Source organism: Gorilla gorilla, chromosome 4 (genome assembly GCF_029281585.2).
Source record: "Gorilla gorilla gorilla isolate KB3781 chromosome 4, NHGRI_mGorGor1-v2.1_pri, whole genome shotgun sequence".
NCBI lineage: Eukaryota > Metazoa > Chordata > Mammalia > Primates > Hominidae > Gorilla > Gorilla gorilla.
The window spans coordinates 79,564,018-79,587,534 of record NC_073228.2 but is presented as its reverse complement, the minus strand read 5'-3'; the positions used below and the strand labels follow the sequence as shown (position 1 = coordinate 79,587,534).

The window sequence follows — 23,517 nt, the reverse complement described above, 5'->3', positions numbered from 1 at the left end:
GATTACAATTGTGAGCCGCCATGCCTAGCCAAGCATGTGTTTTTGTCCTCAGTATGTTATGGGTCTTTTGGCCTTAACATCTTTGTCATAGACAATTTTATGTAGTTATATAAACTGCCAGTGTCATCTTGTTTCCGGTTTTTTAAAGATTTACCCTCCCAAATCTTATGCAAATATGCTATTAAATGTGTTCATCTATTTTATGTACACACATGCAGGTGTTTGATCCGCCTCTCTTTATTTAATCTAATGTGAAGTGTGGGTCTTTCTCTCCCAGGTAGATAGCCGATCATGCCAGCGCTATTTATTACCAGAACCGTTCTTTGCCCACTGAATTGAAATCTTACCTTGACACGGTTTATTTCATCTACATTCAGAGACCTGCCCTAGATACGCCCCTATTTCTTTTTCTTTTGAGCTCTGCTTTAAAATATGTCTCATGGGTTGTTAGATTGCTTATATTATTTTTAATTTATCTTTTTATTTTAAGTTGTCTTTCTCCATTTATGTTTCCTTATTTTATTTATTTATATATCTATTTATTTCCTTTTTTCGAGACAGACTCTCACTGTGTCCCCCAGGCTGGAGTGCAGCGGCGTGACCTTGGCTCAGCGCAGTCTCCACCCCCGGGTTCAAGCAATTCTCCTGCCTCAGCCTTCCAAATAGCTGGGACTACAGGAGTACACCACCACGCCTGGCTAATTTTCTGTAGAGACGGGGTTTCACCATGTTGGCCAGGCTGGTCTTGAACTCCTGACCTTAGGTGATCCGCATGCCTCAGCCTCCCAGAGTGCTGGGATTACAGCATGAGCCACTGCGACCTGCTTTCTTATTTTATTGAATTTTAAGGAAGATGGTGTCAGTGTCAAACTCTGTTTCCAGTCATGAATTTACAAATGTCGGTTCTCTTGAGTGCAGTTTCCCCTTCACTTTGTATTATAAAATACTTGCCTCCAGCAGGGCATGATTTTGCCTGTCACCTTCTCTTGCTGAAGCAGATCCAGGTGTGGCAGGGCCTGATGTTTGCCCCAGGTCCGTGTCTGGATTCTGCTGAGATCCACTGCCTTTGCCTGACAGTGCCTCTGATCTTCTCGTGACTTAAACGCGATGGAAGGCGCATTTATATTACATATTGGGAGGTACAGAAGCTGAGGTAGAGAAGGGCGAGTGCCTAGTGGGAAATGCACCTGTGCCCAGTTTCTTCTCTGCTTGGTGAGCCTGGAACGCAGAGCCCGCTCTCTGAGTCTGTGTGTGTGCCCCTCCTGCCTTTTAGATGTACACTGTGGCTCTTCCTGCCCTCCCCCTTGTCACTACTGTCCTTTGTGCCTGGGGCCCATGGCCTCCTCTGATGTCAGATCTTCTTGTTCCTGATACTTTGCCAGAACGCCCTTGATTTTCTCGTGCTCCTCTCCAGCACTGGCCCTCTAGGGTGGGGGGCGTTAGTGGAGGTTTCCCATATCTCCATTTTCTCTGGAAGGGAATTGGGGGAAAGTCCTGTATTTTCTTTCCGTTTTCTCTCACCCTCTCAGTAGAAATTCTTCAAAGTCTAAGCTTGTAGATGATACCCGACTACAAGATTTTTACTGTGTCTTTGATTATTTTTGTTGGGATTTGTAGATTAAGATGCTGGTGGTCAAACTGCTGGCTTATCCTGTTTGATTTTATTGTTACATATGCTTATATAGAAATTTGAAAGTGAAATTCAGAAGATAATTTTTTGACACCTGAGAGATAGAGTACTTCATAATTTATGTCTCATGATAGAGTGACAGATTTCTCTTACATTTGTTTGTCTAAAACAGTAAGTATTTAGAGAAAATTGCATTCCAGGCAAGGGCATGGAATGAGCAAAGGCACAGAGGCAGGACATAAAAAAATAAAAATAAAAAAACGTCAGGTGCCTGGGTGAATAGTCCAAACACTAGACGGGCAGAGGGGAGTCTTGGGAGATCAACCAAAAGGCCTGGGCTGGGCTTCATCCAGGTGTTCAGGAAAGAGCCCGGCAGGCGTGAGCGTGTGGTTGACATGACCTACCCCTTCACAAATAATCTGCCTGTTGCGAAGGTAGCAGCAGTGTCATGCAACGCCTCCCAGAGTTAACCATTGAATACTTTAAAAATCATCATATACCAGGAGTTCACCTGTGCCTGGATCAGAATAAATGACAACATAAAGTGATGTCTTGAGGAAGGATAGGTTGGTGCAAAATTAATTTTTGCCATTACTTTTGCAGCACCAGCCTATATTTACAATAAATGCTACAGACAGTCACAGACATTTGAAGACTGTATTCTCTAACATAACAAGGAAAGAAACAAATTAGAGATGTTAAATAAAAGTTTTAAAGGAAAACAATTACAGACATATACAGACATATATGTGTATGTGCTTAAATGAGAAGACACAGAAGGCAGACTGGCGTTCAGTGAGGAGGGCCGTGCACCTTGCTGTGCTCCCTGGAGACACTGCCTGCCTGTGGGGTGCACATCACCTGCAGTGTGTGACAGCACTGGGTGGTCTGGCCTCCAACTGTTGTTCTCAGGCATGGGTTGTCAGCTCATAAGAGCAGATTACTATATAAAAATAACACTGGAATATCGGGAGTATTTTTTCTTAAATACGCTTAAAATAATTTTTTTTTGAGATGTACTCTCGCTCTGTCGCCTAGGCTGGAGTGCAGTGGCACGACCTTGGCTCACTGCAAGCTCCGCCTCCCAGGTTCACGCCGTTCTCCTGCCTCAGCCTCCCGAGTACCTGGGATCACAGGCGCCCACCACCACACCTGGCTAAGTTTTTTGTATTTTTAGTAGAGACGGGGTTTCATCATGTTAGCCAGGACGGTCTTGACCTTGTGATCCGCCGGCCTCGGCCTCCCGAAGTGCTAGGATTACAGGCGTGAGCCACTGCGCCCGGCTAAAATAAATTTTAAGAAGAAACACTGTCAGTATTATTTTTAGAACCTTGTATACTTCTCACAGTACACTTGTGCACTACAGAAAATTTGAGAAAGCATGGCCAAATAGAGCTGGATTTGCATCCCAGATTCACCATTTATGAATCACATGACTCTTGTCAAATTTTCATCTAAAATAAAGGCTAATATGTGGGAGTTTTGTGGAAAAATTAGATAACTTTACACACATGGTACCATGCCTGGCATATACAGTGGAGTCATATCAGACACGTATTTATTTGTTTCAGTAAAATTACCTATTATTATTATAATTTTACATGGTGGGAGCAAGTAGAACACATGCTTCATTTTTGTTTTAAATGTGGCCCCTAAACACAAAGGAGCTGTTTCATCTGGGATGTAACTAAAGAAGGAGCCAGGCCAGGTGCGGTGGCTCACGCCTGTAATCCCAGCATTTGGGGAGGCTGAGGCGGGCGGATCACAAGGTCAGGAAATTGAGACCATCCTGGCTAACATGGTGGAACCCTGTCTCTACTAAAAATACAAAAAATTAGCTGGGCGTGGTGGTGGGCACCTGTAGTCCCAGCTACTCGGGAGGCTGAGGCAGGAGAATGGTGTGAACCTGGGAGGCGGAGCTTGCAGTGAGCCGTGGTTCCGAGGTTGTGCCACTGCACTCCAGCCTGGGCGATAGAGCAAGATTCCGTCTAAAAAAAAAAAGAAGGAGCCAACTCTGAAATGCTGGAGGGAAAGTGAATGTGTGAGATTTACTGAGAGATGGTGTGTTTATAAACAGTCGTGTTTACAAAAGCACATACTTCTGAGTGACTGGAGGGATTTTCAAGGCTTATTTGACCACATGTGTGATTGTTACTTTACAGGTTGAGTTTAGAACCTAACCTCAGCCTTACAGGCAGTAGGTAGCCTTGAACAAATGTTTAGCCAGTAGTGGTATCTTGCAGTTTTTCCTTTATTTAATGAATTTGCTAAGATATATCTGGCTATATGCTTAAAGATTTTGCAAAATATTTTTTAAATTATTTTGAAATTCTTTAAAAAGATTTGTTTATTAATATTCTTTATAGAATACAGAGTTTTCTTCATTGGAACAGAGGAAATGTAATAACTTCATTTATTGCTAGGGCTGTTATTGATTCTAAACAATTCTATGATAGGCTTCTGCAAGGAATTTCAAGCTTATTTATGATTAAAGTACATACTAATGAACCCAATAGCATTATTAATAACTGTTTTCTTTGGTTATTCAATTCAGGCTTTGTTTTGTGAATCCCCCTACACACACACACACACACACACATCGCTATTGTATAGGATGGTGGGTATGTAATGGGCATTTCTCTAATGTGCTTAAATAAGACAGGGTTTTCTCATACTGACTCTTACTGTTATAGCCAAGGAGACTCTGTTTGAAGCAAGAAGGCAGGGGTACTGGAAACTGATTTCTTGTGTCCTTGCTTTTTTCTTATGAAGAGTCTAAATTAGTCTATTTATCATCTGATATTTTGAATTCCAGAGAAACTTAGATAACTGAAGGGAATACCTCAGCAGAGTGTAGGCTTCTCTATTTTGTTCTTATTAAATTATCAAAGAAGGAAATGAATATGAATTATTTAAAATAATCGTCCTTGGAGGTCTTGGGTACTGAGTCATTTAAATGGACTGGTAAGGAGGTGGCCCATTTTGTTTGTTGATTACCTTCTTGAGAGTGGCTGGCACAGACAGAGGAGATATTTTTCTGCTCAGACCTAACCCGATTTCATTATCTTTCTGCATTCACCGCCTGATTTTATTCTGTAAAGTATGAACACACGGTCTGACTTCTCTATATCTTACCTTGTCATTTAAGCATATGAATTGTATTATGTAACATAAAGGGGAAAATAGGAAAACCAGTTCCTCTCAGTAAACCTTTTAAAACATTACTTAAAAGCCCAGCCTCCTACAATTTCCAAAGTTGCTGGTAATTTTTTTCAGTGGAGTTTTCAGTTTACTGATTTTTTTTGTCACTCAGAAGGGGCTGTGAAGTCAACAATTTTAAGGCAGTGTGGTTTAAGTGTTTTAAGTTCTGTTTCTGTTAAATGTATTCTATTCATGTTTACAAAGCAACAGAAGAAAGCTTAGAGAATTAAGTACACCTAAATTTAATCACACAAGCTTGAGTAGCTAGATTAACTTCAAAACGATCAGTAAATAATATTTTAAACTTCTACTGACCTTATTAAAATACACTTCCAGAAACATTCTGTTTGAACTATTCTTGTAAATTAGTCATCTTGCAAAACAGCTGTGGCAATATGATATAATGAAGAGAGCAGTGATTTAGCAATGAGAAGGCTGGGAGTCCTTGTCTTGGCTCATTCACAGGGAGATCACATGACATGCCAAAGTCCCCTAGATGAGGAAGCCATGCATGAGAGGATTCAGGATTGGGTCAATGATCTATCATAGAATACTTTCTATGAGTCTGTGCTTAAACTTAGAAACCTCACAAAGAACACACTGGGGAATTTGGTGAGAGCAGGAGCTTCACCTCATGCAGAATTGCAGTGTGATTTTAGAGTGCTGTTACCATTCTTATGCTTAGAAGGCAGAGTGTCTTCAGTTAGGATTCTGTCGTGTTTAATGGATCTCACTCTTGTTGGCTTAGGCAGAAAGGTGTTAAATGGCTTGCAGAATTGTTGGGAAGGCTAAGCTTCCAGGAGCAGCTCCCAAAGTCTCCACACACAACTGGACCACCAGGGAACCTGCTCCCTCCACCAGGACAGGACTTGGAAAGCTGCCACCGCAATTACCAGCACCAGAAGGATCTTGTCTCTGCTAAGTCTCTGTCCACATAGTGAATACCCCGTGCCCTGCCTCTCCCTGACTCAGGTCCCACTCCAGGTCTTGCCCAAGTCTTTCTGATTGGTGGAACTTAAATCACACCCAAAATTCCAGCTGCAGGAGAGCTCTGAGATTTCATCTTTCCAACCTCTGTGTGCTACATGGGGGTTGGAGCACTTGCTGACAAGCCTTGCAACCACCAGTGACAGTGAGTGAGATATTTATGATCAATAACATTTGCATTTTTCACAATTTATAGTATAGCTGTACATTTTATTTAGAGCTAGTATCAAGTCACTCTACAGATAACAATATTATTTCTGACCATTTTGGAAGAAAACAGCTTTTTTCAAATTGAGAGCAATATGTACATTATTTCCTAAAGAGCCAAAGCTGATAGAGAAAACAGGATGTTGAATTTTGAATTTTCCTTTGAGCTTTATCTTCTCCATGTCAGTTCTGTTTTCTTCTGTGTCTTTTTTTCCCATAGGGATGTCCTCCACCTTTTCAATCTGATTTGCTCTTTGCCATGCAGACCTGTGGATGAAGAGCCAGAGTCCTCCAAGGTAAATGCTCCTGGCCAGTCGCCTGGTGTGTGTGTTAACTGAACGTCTCCAACACCCTCAGAGTCCACAACCACCATTAAGTCACTTATCAAGTCATTTGACTTGGGATGCCCAGGTATTTGATCACTTTTTTTCTATAAGCAAAGCTCCAAATTCAAACTTTGGCCCAATATTTGATATGTCAACTGTCTCTACTCCACCCTGGCTCCACGTTGGCTGTTACAATCACAAGGGTGCTTTCCAGGTCCTACCAGGTGCAGCCACTGCCTGCAGGAGCCTGGCTGAGGCTCCAGGGAGGCGCTGATGGAGAGCCTGGCGCATGAATAACACAAATGCAGCCTCTTCCTCTCTACCTCTTCCTTCCATCCAGTTCCTGCCTTGTCACCTTTCTTTTCTGCCTCTCATAGCCATTAAATTCAGGTCACTACTATTTGCCTTTTTGTCGTCTCATGAGAATTACAAGGGTCAGCTGGAGACTTCACCTCCTAGGAAACGAGGCATCACATCTGTGCACCTGGCCCTCTTGTAGGCACCCCTGGCCATCCCCGTCTTGAACCTGCTAGATGTTTTTCTACCTGGGCTTGTACCTGAGCACCTGTGCTAATCTGTTACTCCTGATATTGGTACATTCCCAGGTTTTCCTGGAATTGTCCAACGGACTCACAATTCCACTTTAGTCATGCTTGTCTTTAAATATGAGAAAGATATGTAGCTATACTTCATACGTATACTGTACACATAAACATAGCAAATAGAAGAAACAGAATGTGCATCTCTCTACAGTAACATATATTTCTTCCGTGGACTGCAACAAATATGCCATTGTATTGGAAGACTGTTGTAAAAGTTAATCCTAGGATGTACCTGGTTGTCTCTGCTAAAATAGTTTGCAGCTAAATTAGATGATTAGACTGTGCATATTGAAAGACATGGAAGGGCTGGGCGTGGTGGCTCATGCCTGTAATCCCAGCACTTCAGGAGGTCGAGGCTGGTGGATCAGCTGAGGTCAAGACCAGCCTGATCAACATGGTAAAACCCTGTCTCTACTAAAAATACAAAAAAAATTAAGTGGGCGTGGTGGTGCACACCTGTAATCCCAGCTACTCAGGAGGCTGAGACAGGATAATTGCTGGAACCCCAGAGGTGGAGGTTGCAATGAGCCGAGATTGTGCCATTGCACTCCAGCCTGGGCAACAAGACTGAGACTCCATCTCAAAAAAAGAAAAAAAGAAAGATATGAAGCCGAAAGCCCAGTGAGTGAGTCTGTGAAGGTGGGAAATGAATTAACAGTAACAGTTTGTGCAAGAACTTTCCTGTTCCTTCCTCCCCGAGGCACCTCATTATTTAAACATTTGCATTTTACTCAGTTACCCTACATCTAAGACTGACCTCCACTCAGCCAACTCCTCCTGCCCTCTCATTTCTCCAATACAGCTTTAGTCCAGAGGAGAAAAGGATAACAGAGTAAATGTTACACTAAACATCATGGGATACTTCTTAAGTCACCAAAAAAGTAACAACAAATTAAGAAGTATTATTTGCTATTTTGAACTGGATCAACATATAAATGTTCCCATCTCTTTTCTTGGCCGGTGAAGCTGGACTGAATATTTCTGTCCATAAGACTATTAGAATCCCCCACAGTGGGATACCAGTGAGGACCTCACCAGCAGCTGCTGTTTCTCCAATGCAGGTAGATGAGCCTCAGAAATAACCGCTGCTTGTGGTTTGCTGTGTATTCCTCTAGATGTTTTTCTTTACACATATTAGTGAGTGTGGAGAGAGAGTGTGTATGTGTTCTGTAAATTTGATTACACTGCGCATTTATTCCAAAATCCGTTTCACTTTACCGTTGGAATGTAAGCTCTGTGAGGGCAGAGACTTTTGTTTATTGCACTTGCTGTTAGAGCTCTTGTCTGTAACAGTGGCTGGCACATGGTCACATCATAGTAGAAGCTCAATAAATATTTGTTGAATGAATGAAAAAATACGTCCAAGACATCTTTAGATTTCAATATTTGGAGAAATTATTCATTTTTTAAAGAAGGTTACGTAATATATGATGATTTATTTAGCCACTATTCTACTGATAGACATTTAGGTTGTTTTGGGTTTAACTTATTACAGAAACAATACAGGGAAGATCCTTGTAGAAATTTTTGACGGTTAAAGGGGCTATTTCTGTATAAGGGTATATATCAGGATTCATTTGCAAATATCAGAGATCACTGTAATTAAGCAGAAAGGAATTTAATCCAGGGCATTTGGTACTAGAAGGGCTGGAGAAGGCAGTAGGCTCCACTGAGCTTCCAGGAAGGGTTCCCAGAGCATCTCAATGCTGACCCATTAAAAGACCTTCTGTTTCTGCCAGAATCAGGAAGTCTTTCTGTAGGTGCTTGCTCAGGACCACCACTGCTGCCAAGATATAGGATAAGCCTCGGGATCACACAGGCACAGGTGCAGTCCATACCTGCAAAACAGGCTCTGTGCCTGCCTCACGCTGCCCAGATGATGGTGAAACAGACCTCAGAACTTCTGCTCCCCTGCCACAGAACAGCAAATGCCTTTCCAGCCATGCTTGCCAGGAGAAGCTGCAGACGGGCAGCCTTACACTCCCTTGCACCTTCCAGATCCTCTAAGAGGGGGCCTCTTCGACAGAAACTAGGCCACTTGATGAGCCAAGCTTTTAAGACTTTGGCAAATACACCCTTCAGGCAAATACATCCTAGTCTGTTATGATTCAGTAAGTCACCCTACAAAGAGATGAGGATGGAGTCGAGTGAGCCTTTGCTGAGATCTTCCACACATTGATTCCTAGAAAAAGAAAATGGAGTCCTAGAGAAGGAAGTAGATTGACCTGTCCCGGCATGTTGAAAAACTTGATAGACACATTGCTCTTCAGTTTGCCCTCCCACTCACAGCATGCCAAGGTACTGTCTTCCCAGAATTTTCACACTCTGTAAATAATTTTAAAGATTAAGTAAATGAACAATGATAACTTGTTTTGCTTTGTTCATCAGTAAGGTTGAGCACTTCTTCATATGTTTAGAGGCCATTTATGTATCTTTTGTATGTGTCTATGGAAACTCGTATACTTGGCTTGTATTTCTTTTGAGGTGTTAGTCTGTTTCCTGGGTTTTTTTTTTTTATTTTTATTTTTTGAGATGGAGTCTCGCTCTGTCCCCCAGTCTGGAGTGCAGTGGCGCGATCTCGGCTCAGTTCAAGCTCCGCCTCCTGGGTTCACGCCATTCTCCTGCCTCAGCCTCCCGAGCAGCTGGGACTACAGGCGCCCACCACCACGCCCGGCTAATTTTTTGTATTTTCAGTAGAGACGGGGTTTCACCATGTTAGCCAGGATGGTCTGGATCTCCTGACCTCGTGATCCGCCCGCCTCGGCCTCCCAAATTGCTGGGATTACAGGCATGAGCCACCACGCCCGGCCATCTTTTTCCTGTTTATAAGAAATCTTGATATATTGTGCTTTTTAACTTTTTTTCATATGTAGTGCTATTATTTCTTAGTCATCTTTTAACTTTGTTTATAGTTATATTTTACTGAAGAGAAATGTTGCCTTTTTGTGTTGTTTTTCTTTGATTTTAAGTGTTTTGTTTCCTTCCTTAAAATGTCTTTCTAGCTGTTTATTAAAATATTCTTCCTTAGCATCTTTAAAAAGCCTTTTATTTGTACAGTCTTAAAACCCATGGAAATATGGGCTTTGGATTTTGATGATCTTCTCCTATCTTGACTGTCTTCTGGAATCAAATGGATACTCTGGAGGAATATTCCATCACCTAGAACCTCAAATTATAGCCATGTTTTATTTTATTTTTATTACTGTACACAAAATAGAATGAGTTTCTGTATTCATCTTCTTTCTTCCCTTTTTAAAAAGTTTTCAGTTCTGGGATACATGTGCAGGTTTGTCATATAGGTACATTCGTGTCGTGGAGGTCTGTTGTACACATTATTTCATCAACTCGGTATTAAGCCTCGTACCGATTAGTTATTTTTCCTGGTTCTCTCCCTCCTCCCACCCTCCACCCTCAGGTAGGCCCCAGTGTCTATTATTCCCCTCTATGTGTCCATGTGTTCTTATCATTTAGCTCCCACCTGTAAGTGAGAACATGGGTAGGGATTTTTTTTATTAGGCAAAAGGCAGGAATGGATACCAAGGTAGGGAATGTGGGCTGGGCTGTGTAGAGCACGTGGAGGGGTGGGGGGCTGCAGGTCACCATATCTGCTGGCGATGGCTGTCTTGAGTCATGGGCCACCTGGTGCTCTGACCAGTGGCAGCAAGGCTGTATGAACCAGTTCAGTTTTCCTTCCTGAGGTGGGACACTCACAACTTTGGTTGGATATTTTGGCTCGCCTAAGGCCAGTTCCTGGAATTCTTTAAGTAAAAGGCAAGGTTAAGCATTATGAGAGCACCAAAGAGCAAGCTTTTTTTTTTTTTCTATAAAGGTCAGATAACGAATTGATACCTGATACGTTTAAGCCTTTTTGTGAAATACCATACACAAAGATAAAAGCGAACAAAATGTAAATGACAGTTTCTTGAGTGATTAGAACATGAAAAGTCATGCAGTCACCACTCCCGTCCAGAAGAGGAGCAGCGCCAGCTCCCCCAGACCTGTCCTACGATTTTCCCATCGTAACCCTCACTACTCCCAAAGGTCACCGTTGTCCTCACAATTCTTCTCTTTAACAGATCTTTACAAAACTATGCAGCCCTAAACATTATGTTACTTTTCCTTACATCTGAATTGTATTACAAATGGAATTTTAAAACTATGCAATATTTACATCTAGTTTTTTTTACACATTATTAAGTTAGTGAGATGTATCCATGTTGTTACGTATACCGTAATTTGTTCATTTTCTTCACCTAAAAGCCATTGTATGAGTATACCTTTATCCATTCTGTCATTAATGGACAGTTGAGTCATGTACAGTTTGGGGCTATTGTGAATAGAACTGTCACGTTCTTGTGGATGTCTCTTGAGACATGTATGTGCTCGTTCCTGTTGGTTACATACTTAGGAATGGAATTCCTGGGCCTTAGGGTATGCATACATTCTAGGATAGTGCCAAACAGATGACTAAGTATTTGTATAACTCATGTCTTTTCAGCAATTTATGAGAGGTCTGTTTCTCTGCATTCTCATCAATACTTAGTAGTGTGTTAGTCTTTTTACTGGCGGTCATGTGGGTAATGTGTAGTAGTGTCTCACTGTGGTTTTGATTTGCGTTTTTCTTTTGGCTGGGGAGGCTGAACACTTTTTCTTTTTTTTTTTGAGACGGAGTCTCACTCTGTCGCCTGGGCTGGAGTGCAGAGGTGTGATCTCAGCTCGCTGCAACCTCTGCCTCCCAGGCTCAAGCGATTCTCCTGCCTCAGCCTCCTGAGTAGCTGGGATTACAGGCACTCGCCACTATGCCTGGCTGATGTATTGTATTTTTAGTAGAGACAGGGGTTTTACCATGTTGGCCAGGCTGGTCTCAAACTCCCTGACCTCGCGATTCACCCGCCTCGGACTCCCAAGGTGCTGGGATTACAGGCATGAGCCACCGCCCCCCACCGGCTGAATACCTTTTTGTATGCAAATTGACCATGTGGATAGTGCCTTTTGGGATGCACCTGTTCAGGTTTTTTGCCCATTTTGTTTGTTTGGGGGGTGGGATTTATTGGCTCTGCAAGCAGGATATGAACTTTTGCCCATTTACAAAATCAGATTCTCGTTGTTTTCCTTATTGCTTTAAAGAGTTCTTTATGTAGTCTCCATATAAGTCCCTTGTCAAACAGATATGTGGCAAATACCTTCTCCCAGTGTGCCCTAAATTATCTTCTTTTGATGAACAAAGTTCTTAATTTAATTAAGTCTAATTCATCAATCTTTTCTCTAATGGTTAGTGCTTTTTGTATTCTGTGTAAGACATTGTTTATTCCAAGATCGTGAAGAGATTGTCCTATGTTTTCCTGTAAAAGCTTTATTGTTGTATCTTTCACATTAAATAGATACGCTCTTTAAAATTGCCAACTCCTACTGCATCCTTACAACATTTTGCTAAAACTTCCGACAATTCCAGTGCGACAACACTCCCTTCCCAGGCTGAAGCTTTTTGGGAGGTGAGGATGGAAAATGAAAGAAGCTGGCAAGAAAAACCCAGGCTTGGCCGGGCTCAGTGGCTCACGCCTGTAATCCCAGCACTTTAGGAGGCCGAGGTGGGTGGATCGTGAGGTCAGGAGATCGAGACCATCCTGGCTAGCATGGTGAAACCCCGTCTCTACTAAAAATACAAAAGTTAGCTGGATGTGGTGGTGCATGTCTGTGATCCCAGCCATTCAGGAGGCTGAGGCAGGAGAATTGCTTGAACCCGGGAGGTGGAGGTGCACTGCACTCTAGACTGGGTGGCTGAGCGAGACTCCATCTCAGAGAAAAAAAAAAAAAAAAAGAAAAGAAAAGTAAAGTAAAGGAAAGAAAAAAGAAAAACCCCTCCTCAGCCAGGACCCAGCACAGAGAGTAAATTAGCAGGGCTGGGAGTTTCTGCCATATCAGCAGTCAGATGTCTTAAAACCAGAATCTACCCAGAGTATATGTATCTTGTATCTTTTCCATAATGTTCTTTTCACTTTATGTTAAAGAAGAAAAAGAATCCCAGCACTTTGGGAGGCTGAGGTGGGAGGATTGCTTGAGCCCAGGAGTTTGAGGCTGCCGTGAGCTGTGATAGCGCCACTGCACTCTGGTCTGGGTGACAGAGGGAGACCCTGTCTCCAAAAAAATTAAAAAAAAAAAAAAAAAAAAAAAAAACCTGTCATGCTACTGACCAACAGTAGAGGCTCTCAAGGTATAAACTCACCTCAGATCCCTGTTTGTTCTTCCTGCTACCCTGTCCACTCTGCCTCCACCCTGTTTCAAGGCTGGACCATGCCATGAAGGAAGGCTCCTCGGTTACAGCCCCCGCAGCCCGTCAGCCATGCTGCCAAGGACACGGGAAAGAATAAGAAGCCAGAGGGAGGTGGCTGCCTCCAGGAGGTTTAGCATAAAGGAAATAGGAATGGTAATGGGAAATTGAAGAAAACATTTAAAAAGAGCTGTCATTCAAGTATGACACTCCTGATGCCGCCTGTGCTGTCCCCCATCTGACAGAAATGGACTGAGGCAGCTGCCAGAGGGGATATGAAAAAGCAATTTACATTTTCAGAAGGGGTGGCCTTCTATGGTGTAACCTTGTTGTACTGAGATTGCAGGGAAGAGACACAAAGTTTCCAGTCATGATCACAAGAATAGTATTTCATGCTGGAGTGATTTTTTGGTTTGTTTTTATGAACATCCTGGATTAGTTTGCAAAACATTTTACGTTTGAAGAAATCCAAGACTCATTTTGCCTGAAGAGTTATATTCTTTCATCGTTAAATCTGTAAAATTACAAATATAAGTATGTGTCTGCTTTACTTACTCTTCACAAAATAGTATGTGTCTAGATCTGATTGTCATAGGCTTGTTCTCTCAGAATTAGAAAGCCAAAAGAAAAAAAGAAAAAAAAAACTGGTGAAAGTCAGATGGTTCATAGTCTTTTTGAAAACCGGTAGCCATGTGCATTTTACTTAAAATAACTTTATTTCTACCTCACCAAAATACACCATGGTAGGTTATGTCTTTCCCTCTCTCTCTTTCTCTCTCCTCCCCGTACACAACACACACACACACACACATACACAGAACTTTTAGATTCAAGGGGTACATGTGCAGGTTTGTTACAGTGATATATTGTGTGATGCTGAGGTTTGGGATACAGTTGATTCCATTACCCAGCTAGTGAGCATAGTACCCAATGGTTAGCTTTTCAGGCCCTGCCCTCCACCCTTCCTCACCCCTTTTGGAGTCCCCAGTGTCTGTTGTTCCTATCTTTGTGTCTCTGTATACTCAATATTAAGCTCCCATTTATAAGCGAGAAAGTGTGGTAGGGTTTTCTGTTCCTGCTTTGGTCACTTAGAATAATGGCCTCCAGCAGTGTCCATCCTACTGCAGAGGACATGGTTTCCTTTTTATGGGTGCATAGTATTCCATGGTGTATATGTACCATATTTTCTTTATCCATTCCACCATCGATGGGCATCTAGGTTGATTCCATGTTTTTGCTGTTGTGAATAATGTGATGAATATACAAGTGCACGTGTGTTTTTGGTAGACTTTTCCTTTGAGTACATACCCAGTAATAAGATTGCTAGGTTGAATGGTAACTCTGAGGTTCTTTGAGAAATCTCAAAACCGCTTTCCACAGTGGCTGAAATAATTTACACTCCCAATAGTGTATAAGTGTTCCCTTTTCTCCACAGCCTCACCAGCAGCTGTTATTTTTTGACTTTTTAATAGTAGCTGTTCTGACTGGTGTGAGATGGTATGGTATCTCAACGAAGTTTTCATTAGCATTTCTCTGATGATTAGTGATGATCAGAATTGTTTGTATGTTTGTTGGCCACTTGTATGTCCTCTTTTGAGAAGTGTCTGTACATGTCCTTTGTCAATTTGTTAATGGGGTTGTTTTTTGCTTGTTGATTTTCTTTATCAATTCTGGATATTAGATACATAGTTTGCAAATACTTTCTCCCATTCTGAAAGTTGTTTACTCCATTGATAGTTTCTTTTGCTGTGCAGAAGCTCTTTAGTTTAATTAGATCCCACTTGTCAATTTTTGGTTTTGTTGCAGTTGCTTTTGGGGACTTAGCCAAAAATTATTCGCCGAGGTCAATGTCAATGGTATTTCCTGGGTTTTCTTCTAGGATTTTTATATTTTGAGGTCTTCCATTTAAATCTTCAGTTAATTTTTGTATGTGGTAAAAGGTAGGCCTCTAGTTTCATTCTACTCTATATAGCTAGCCAGGTATCTCAGCATCATTTACTGAACAGGTAGTTCTTTCTCCATTGTTTTTGTTGAAGATCAGATAATAGTAGGTATGCAGCTTTATCTTCTCTTCCATTGATCTGTGTGTTTGCTTTTATATCAGTACCATGCTGTTTTCATTACTGTAGAGTTGTAGCATAATTTGAATGCCAGTAATGTGATGCCTTCAGCTTTGTTCTTCTTGTTTAGGACTGCTTTGGCTATTCAGGGTCTTTGCTAGTTCTATATGAATTTCAGAATAGTTTCTTCTAAATCTTTAAGAAGTGCGGTTGGTAGTTTGGTGGGAATAACATTGAATCTGTAAATTGTGTTGGGCAGTATGGCCATTTTAATGATACTGATGCTTCCAATCCATGACCATGAAATGTTTTTTCATTTATTTGTGTCATCTCTGGTTTCTTTCAGCCCCCTTCCATATGTTAACTCAGTAATGAACTTGTGTTCAGGGACCTGTTCAGCTCCAGGTAATATTGTAGGTGCTGGGGATTCCACAGTGAATGAAACAGGCAGCAGTCCCTGCTCTCATGGAACTTAAACATCCTCATGGGGTCTGGCAGTTAACTGAAATAAAAGGTAACATATGTACCCTATTTGAAGGTTGTATTGCTGTGGAGAGAAATAAAGCAGGGAAGGAGGGTTGGGTGGGAATGTTGGGTGAATGGTACAATTTATACACAGTGGTCAGGGAGATGTCATTCAAGCACTTGCTCCCCTCTCTTGAAGGGCTTTGGTGTCTGCATGAAGGTTTATTTCCCAGCAAGGCCTAGGTGTGGAGGGTCAGAGTAAGGAGGTCATCACTGCCATGACTGTGCCGATAGGATCTAAAGTGACACACGGTGGGAACCCTAGGTCAGCAGCACTGGGAAGTGAGCACCACAGCCAGACCCACCTGCCAAGGCCCGGCCAGCTGCGTGACGTCTTGAGTGGCCCAGGATTGAGACCCAGTGAAAGGATGTGAGTCTGCCCTTGCTATGAAGTGAGGCCCTCACTGAGCTCAAAATGGCGCTCCTAGGAGACCCTTCCACACATTCTGCTCAACTCAGCCATTTTCCAAGCCAAGTGGGCAGCCCTGACCCAGGGAACTCGTACACCTTTTCTTTCACCTAAAAGTCTACTTTGGGCTCCTAGTTTTGTGTTCTGATGGGGAAACTTCCATCTGTAATGTAATTTCCAGTAAGAATTCTTAAGGGACAGAAAGCTGAGATGGGAATATGTCAGGAAGAATTCTAAAGATAACCCCCATGACTCTCCCTGGTAGAATGTCCTCCCGTTTATATGACACAGGGAGATGGTCTGGATGTACTCCACCTAATCACAGAGCCCTGTAAAAGCCAAGTGATGTCTCTGGCTTGTGGCAGAAGTTGGGGAAATTCAAAGCTTGAGAAGGACTCTGCATGTTCTTGGTGGCTTGAAGAGGGAGGGGCATGTGAGGAGCCGAGAAGGGCCCCTGGCTGACAGCCAGCAGGAAAGAGGGACTTTCTAGCACTAAAACATTAGTGCTGAGGTCCTAGCAATGCCCAGAAATTACCATGTCAGTGCTCTGGAGTTTTGAGGTTGACAACTCCAAGTGTGGTGCCACCAGGTCCTTTGTCTCCTCCTCTGTCCTGATGCCCTCAGACCTCAGCAAAGCCAAGGATGCTCAGTTTGCTTTGCCTTCTGCTTTCCCTCAGCTGGGGGATCTTGGGCTGGAAGTCACTCTGATGAATGTGTGGAATTCAATTCTAAGTCTCTCCTAAGTTCTCTGTCACCTCCCAAGAAGCATGATGAGGCACAACCACCCTACACCTTCATGGGTGGCACCTTGGCTGCATTTCTTGGTCCCTGCCATACCACTGGACCCTTGGACACTGGTGAAATCAGGCAAGGGCATGGATTGAGTCCCTACATCTCACCTGTATCTCCAAAGTTGGAATCCATAACCCTTAGCAAGTTGTAATGGGATGTTTAAGAGTTTTAAAGGCCGCTGGTTTCCTGAGTGGAATTAGAATATTATTAGAGCAGTACTGTAGCATTAGAGCCAGCTGCTCCATGAGATGGTGAGAGTCCCGACCCTGGGGGTGTGAAAACAGGAGGTAAGGAGGGACACAATGAGGGCATCCCGTAGTGACTTTAGGCTTGCTCATTTCTGCAGACAGAAAATTCCTAGCAATGGGATCTCTTTATTATATCGCTCTTAGAAACCCACCTGCCAGATCCCAGCTGTGGTTTTGTTACTATTCATTGACAGGAGTAATGAAATTTAAATGTTACAAATACAGCTAAAGGCCTTTTTGATGCAGTCCTGGTTCCCTCTTGCCTCACTTGGTGAGAGCTGGTGACGTCATGCATGTCCTTGCAGGCTTCTTATGCTTCACACTCGTGTGTGTTCACAGACAACACAGCACTGTACTGTGTGTGTGTGTGTGTGTGATCTGTTTGGTTTTGGTATTGTTTTACTAAAAGGGATCATACTGTAAGGCTCATGCTATAAACTACTTTTATTCACTTAGTATCTGTCCTAAGAGCTTCCAGATCTGTCTCGTTAACTGTGGCATAGACTTCTGACTCTGGCCTGTGCACCCTGCGGATTCAGCCATCCTCTGTTGCATGGACATTTACATTGCTTCCAGTTTCTCTGGCTGTCATTAGGGGGCTCACTGAGGAGGAGAATTTCTTGGCGGGTGGATTAGGTCTGGGGTCTACATTTAACTGACCCTGGCCAGTTGCCCTCCAGAATGCTGCTGCCAGCTCCCTCCCTCCAGCAGGGCATGAGTTTATGTTTCTGTAGATCACCCCCTGCCCCTGATGTTAGCAAACGTTAAAACTTTGCAACCTGATGGGTGAAAGTTACTTTTTAATTGTTTAGTTGTTTTTTTCTGATCTGGGGGACCTGGCGTTTTCTGTGTTTGCTGACCCGTCTGCATCTCCTCTCCTGCTCTTGCACCATCACCCTGCTCCAGCTGCTTCCTGGAGCCTCCCTCCTTCCTCTCCACCTGCCCGCGTCCTCTTTATCCTTCAGTTTCTTCCTAAGGGCCCATGGGCTTTCTTTGGCTTTTACGTTCTTCTCACTCCGCCTTTGGCTGTTGCTGGGCCTCCCATTCCCTGGGAGGTTTCAGAGGATGGGGAAGACACAGGAGTGCAGTTGCCATGCAGTGCAATATGGGCTGTAATGTTAATCCTCCACGGCCTTTATTGAGGACTTACTGTGTGCCAAGAACCTGCTCTGAGAACCTAACTGTGCTCCCTCCCTTCATGCTCATAACCACCTGTGAGACAGGCAATGTTCTCATCCCCTTTCACACAGAGAACATGGAGGCACAAAGGAGTTTCATAAATTGCCACCAAGGCCGTCCACTGGTGTGCAGCAGAGTCAAGATTCAAACCCAGGCTGTCTGGCTCTGGGGTTCCTCTGTTAGATGTCAGATAGGGCCAAGGAGACACATAGAAGGAGCACTAAGAAGGAGCACTACCTGACTTGGGCTGGGGCAGTCAGGGATGGCTTCCTGGAGGAGGTGACACCTCAGTGGAGCCTTCAAGGAGGAGCTGACCAGGCTTTGAATGTCTAGGAAGAGTGAAATGCCTGAGTGATGCTGGGAGGCTGGAGAGCTGGCCTGGCTCGGGTTGTGTGCCAGGGGACAGGAGATGAGGACTAAGCGGGGGGCAGGAGATCAGGACTAAGGGGTGGCCAGGGTTAGATCTAGAAGACTTGGGCCATCCCATAGTCAATACCTCATCGCAAGGCCAGGCAGGCCTTCCACTGCTCTGTGTGTACCCCATGGGACACCAGGAGCCTGGGCCGCGGCGACCCACCTGGGCCCCTGAGACCCAATGCACAGTCATGGGGGCGGGAGGGGGTGTGGCTGATTTACATCCAACAGGTTGAGGGGAAAACCCAGGAAGTGCAGCCCAGGCACTAATCAAATCTAAGACTAATAATAAGCATCCTGAGTAGTGAGTGGCCTGGGCTGGAGTGGACAAGCTGGCCAGAGTGGATGGACCAGGAGGAGCCGTGTGATTAGCCAGGCAGGAGGGCAGGTGGGAGGTGTGAGGAGGATTGGGCCTGAGTGCCGTGGGGGTTGGCAGGGTCCAGTAGGTGCAAGGCCCACAGCAGATCCACACACTGGGGCAGTCCCAGCCTCCCCAAGCCCCTGCACATGGAGAGCCCCGAGTCTGGATGCCTCTGGGGTGTGGGGCTTGCCTTCCGGGAGAGAAGCCACTGAGGCTACAGGGTTGGCCACACCGGCAGGAATTCCCTTTGTCACCATGGCCCCCGCACAGCCTCCATTTTCCCCCTTACATGCCCGCTGGACCATTTTAATGCTAATCTCAAATACCAGATTGTTTTGAGTTGCTGAGACTGCAGGATTTATTCCTTAAGAACACAAACTAAAAACAAACAAAAAACTAAGCATCATACGATTCCTGCTAAAACAATTCCTAAACATCATCACATAACCCGCCGGGGTTCAAACTGCTCCAACTATCTCTTCAATGTCTTTCTCAGTTGATTTGTTCAAATCAGGATCCCAGCATAGCCCACATTAGACATTTGGCTATGTTTTAATCTATAACAGTTTCCACTCGTTTTTTTCTTGGTTGGTTGTTAAAGATACTGGACTATTTATACTGAAACATTTTTATCAGGGTGGGTTTCTAAGGCTTTATGAAAGGGCTCCAGATCCTTCACTGTGCAGACAGAACCCAAGGCTGGATGGACCCAGGGCATAGCCTGGATTCACAGCCTCTCCCTGCTGCTCTGTCCCCACACTCCAGGCAGAGAACAAATCTGTTCTCTCATCCTCTTTTGTGTCCTGCGACCACATGCCCAGAATCTACCCAGCCAGGGGCTCAAATACGTAATGTTTCTCTTTCTGAGAGAGTTGGACAAGGCAGTGACCAGAGGCTGCCTTGACACAGGATGAAATTGCCCAGAGCCCTGGGGCCGGGAGTCAAGACCCAGCTAGAACTGTGACCTGGCACTAGCAGAGGCCGCCTGGTGCTGCAGAATCAGCCCTGGCCAGTTGTTCAGTGACCCACTCTGAGACCTTGGCTGAGCCACTTCCCCTCAGTGTAAAATGAAGAAGACTGTCTTTCCTACCAGATATCCCTCAAAAAACACAAAAGTGCTTTGAACCTGTCAGATCCCCTGTTAAAGAGTCACAAGGAAAGGCTCTGAGAAGACCTGCAGTGAAAAAAAATCCTTTGGCTTCCTTTAACCCAGAGATTTTTCAAGGTAATTTGACCACAGAGAACTTTCTTGGTGCAGCAACTGTTAACTAGCCAAACGTGTGGAGGCACAAGGAGAGGGCTCAGAGAATCACCCTCTTTGTCTGCTTTCTGGTCTCGGGGTGCAGGGGAGAGTCTCTGTCCTGCATCCGAGTCTGCAGCAGCCTGGAGTGTGAGCCCAGCCCACAGAGCTAGTGTCCAAGAGGAGTTCCCTTTCTTCCCTTTCCATCAATGGAGCTTCTCTCTCAAGCTTCTATTCTGCCTGGCTGGTGTCAATCTTGGGGTTTTCCTGCCCTCCTTTGACACTTGATGGTGGTTCTGGGATTTTGATGGTGGTGGAGGAGGCGGCAGGGGCAGGCCCTCTGGTCAGCTTGGCATCTGCCATCTGGTCAGTCAGGCACTGTCTCTCCATAGGTCCGGTGGCTTTGGTGGCTTCTAGGCCATGAATGGGTCTTGGAACCTCTCCAAGGCTGCCCTTGTCACATAGAACCTGCTGCCCACGTTCCACTCAACCATCCCTTCACGGTGATATGTGGTGGGTGGTGGCTTTCTCCCTCTTTGCTCCCCCCACCCAAAAGGGGGAAGAATCAGGGGTCTGTCTTTAATTTTGTTTGATCCTTTGATTTTACATTTGCTTTTAAATATACAGTATAGTCAGATGGTTTGAAACCCAGAAAGTATTGAAAGATGTATAATGGAAAGTCTCTTACCCACCTTGTCCTCCATCTGCCCAGTTCCCACCTCCTCTAGAATAAGCAACTTTATTGAGGTATAATTTACATGCCATGAAATTCACCTGTGTAAAGTGTACAAGTCAGTGTTTTAGAGTTGTTCAGCCATCACCATAAGCTAATTTTAGAACATTTTGATGACCCCAAAAAGAAACTTTGTCAGTCTTCATTCCTCCCCAACCCCAGGCTACCACTACTCTCTGTCTCTGTAGATTTGCCTGCTTTGGACATTTTCCATAAATGGAATCATACGCGGTGTATCGTGACTAGCTGCTTCCACTTGGCATAATGTTTTTAAGGGCCGTCCATGTTGTAGCAGGTGTCAGTACTTCCTTCAGTTTTGTGGCTAAATAACATTCCATCTCATGGATATATTACATGTGGTTTATCCAGTCACCAGTGGAAGGACATTTGGGTTGTTTTTACTTTTTGGCCACTTTGATTATTAACAATGCTTCCATGAACTTTTGTGTTAAGATTTTGGGTGGACGTGTTTTCATTTCTTTTGAGTAGATGGATACCTAGAAGTGGAATTGCTGGACCATATGGTAATTCTACATTTAGCATTTTAAGGACCTGCAAACTGCTTTCCAGAGTGGCTGTGCTATTTTATTTTATTTTATTTTATTTTATTTTATTTATTTATTTATTGATTGATTGATTGATTGATTGAGATGGAATCTCGCTGTGTCGCCCAGGCTGGAGTGCAGTGGCGCGATCTTGGCTCACTGCAAGCTCCACCTCCCAGGTTCACGCCATTCTCCTGCCTCAGCCTCCCGAGTAGCTGGGACTGCAGGCGCCCACCACCACACCCAGCTAATTTTTTGTATTTTTAGTAGAGACAGGGTTTCACCATGTTAGCCAGGATGGTTTCAATCTCCTGACCTTGTGGTCCGCCCACCTTGGCCTCCCAAAGTGCTGGGATTACAGGCATGAGCCACCGCACCTGGCCTATTATTTTTTAAATTTAATTATTTTATTTTATTTATTTATTTTAATTTTTGGTTTTTGGTTTTTGTTTTAGATAGAGTCTCTCTCTTGTTGCCCAGGCTGGAGTGCAGTGGCACAATCTGGCTTGCTGCATCCTCTGCTTCCCTAGTTCATAAGATTCTGCTGCCTCAGCCTCCCAAGTAGCTGGGATTACAGATGCCCACCACCATGCCTGACTAATTTTGTATTTTTAGTAGAGATGGGGTTTTGCCATGTTGGCCAGGCTGGTCTCAAACTCCTGACTTCAGGTGATCCACCCACCTCGGCCTCCCAAAGTGCTGGGATTACAGGCATGGGCCACTGTGCCTGGCCGGCTGCACTGTTTTATAACTCATTTCATGCATGAGGGATCTGATTTCTCCACATCTTCACTGACACTTGTCATTGACTGTCTTTCTCATTGTAGCCACCCTAGGGGGTGTGAGGTGGTATGTCAGTGTGGTTTGGATTTGCATTTCCCTAATGACAAATGATGTTGAGCATCTTTTCATGTGCTTTTTGGCCATTTGTATGTCTTTTTTTGGGAAAATGTCTATTGAAATCTCTAGCCCATATAAAAATTGGATTATTTGTCTTTTTTCATTATTCTGTTATAAGCATTTTTTATATATTCTGGATACAAACTCCTTATCAGATACAAGATTTGTAACTATTTTCTCCAGGTTTGTAGATTGTCTTTTTACTTTCTTCATGGTGTTCTTTGGAACACGAAAGGTTTTCATTTTGATGAAGTCCAATTTTTATCCATCTTCTCATCTATCATGCACATTTGGCATCATTGCCTAACCCCAAATCATAAAGATTTAATTCCATGTTTTCTTCTAAGAGTTCTATAGTTTTAGCTCTTACATGTAAGTCTGTGACCTACTTTGAGCTCATGTTTGTGTGTGGTGTGAGAAAGGGGCCCAAGTTCATTCTTTTGTATGTTAATATACAGTTAACCCAGCAGCATTTATTGAAAAGACTATTGTTTCTCTCATTGACTTGTCTTGGTACCCTTGTTGAAAATCCATTGATCACAACTGTTACTCTCAATTATATTTTATTGATCTATGTCTGTCTTCATGCCAGACCACCCTGCCTTAATTAGTGTTGCCTTGCAGTAAGTGTTGAGGTAGGGAACCATGAGTCTTCCATGTATTTTTTGTTTCGATTCATGAACATGGGATGTCTTTCCATTTATTTAAATTTTTAATTTACTTCAGCAGTGTTGTATAGTTTTCACGTCTTGCACTTCTTTTATTAAATTTCTTCTTAAATGTTGTATTTAAAACAGTGTTTTTGGTTTCTTATTTTTCAACAGGATTTCTTTATGCGTATATGATCATTCACAAAATACAGATTAGAACTTCCCCCTTTTTGCAAAAAC

General features: G+C 43.5%; 1 protein-coding gene across 22 annotated transcripts in view; it reads left to right on the top strand.

Moving 5' to 3' along the window:
- The window catches only part of LOC115934578 (ubiquitin carboxyl-terminal hydrolase 6-like), a 104,943-nt gene that overhangs the window by 58,436 nt on the left and 22,990 nt on the right, over positions 1-23,517 (top strand). For 11 of the 22 annotated variants that reach the window (XR_010133842.1, XR_008679500.2, XR_008679494.2 and 8 more), the window contains one exon: positions 6,246-6,321. Coding sequence is in view for 6 of the 22 variants with exons in the window: in XM_055385927.2 (XP_055241902.2) it covers positions 6,246-6,321 (76 nt within the window). In the remaining 16 variants the exon portion in view is untranslated. Of the gene's footprint in view, positions 1-5,579; positions 5,964-6,245; positions 8,015-9,139; positions 12,150-23,517 lie in introns of those variants that run through there. The other 11 variants (XR_010133836.1, XR_010133835.1, XR_010133837.1 and 8 more) reach the window with 9 other exon arrangements.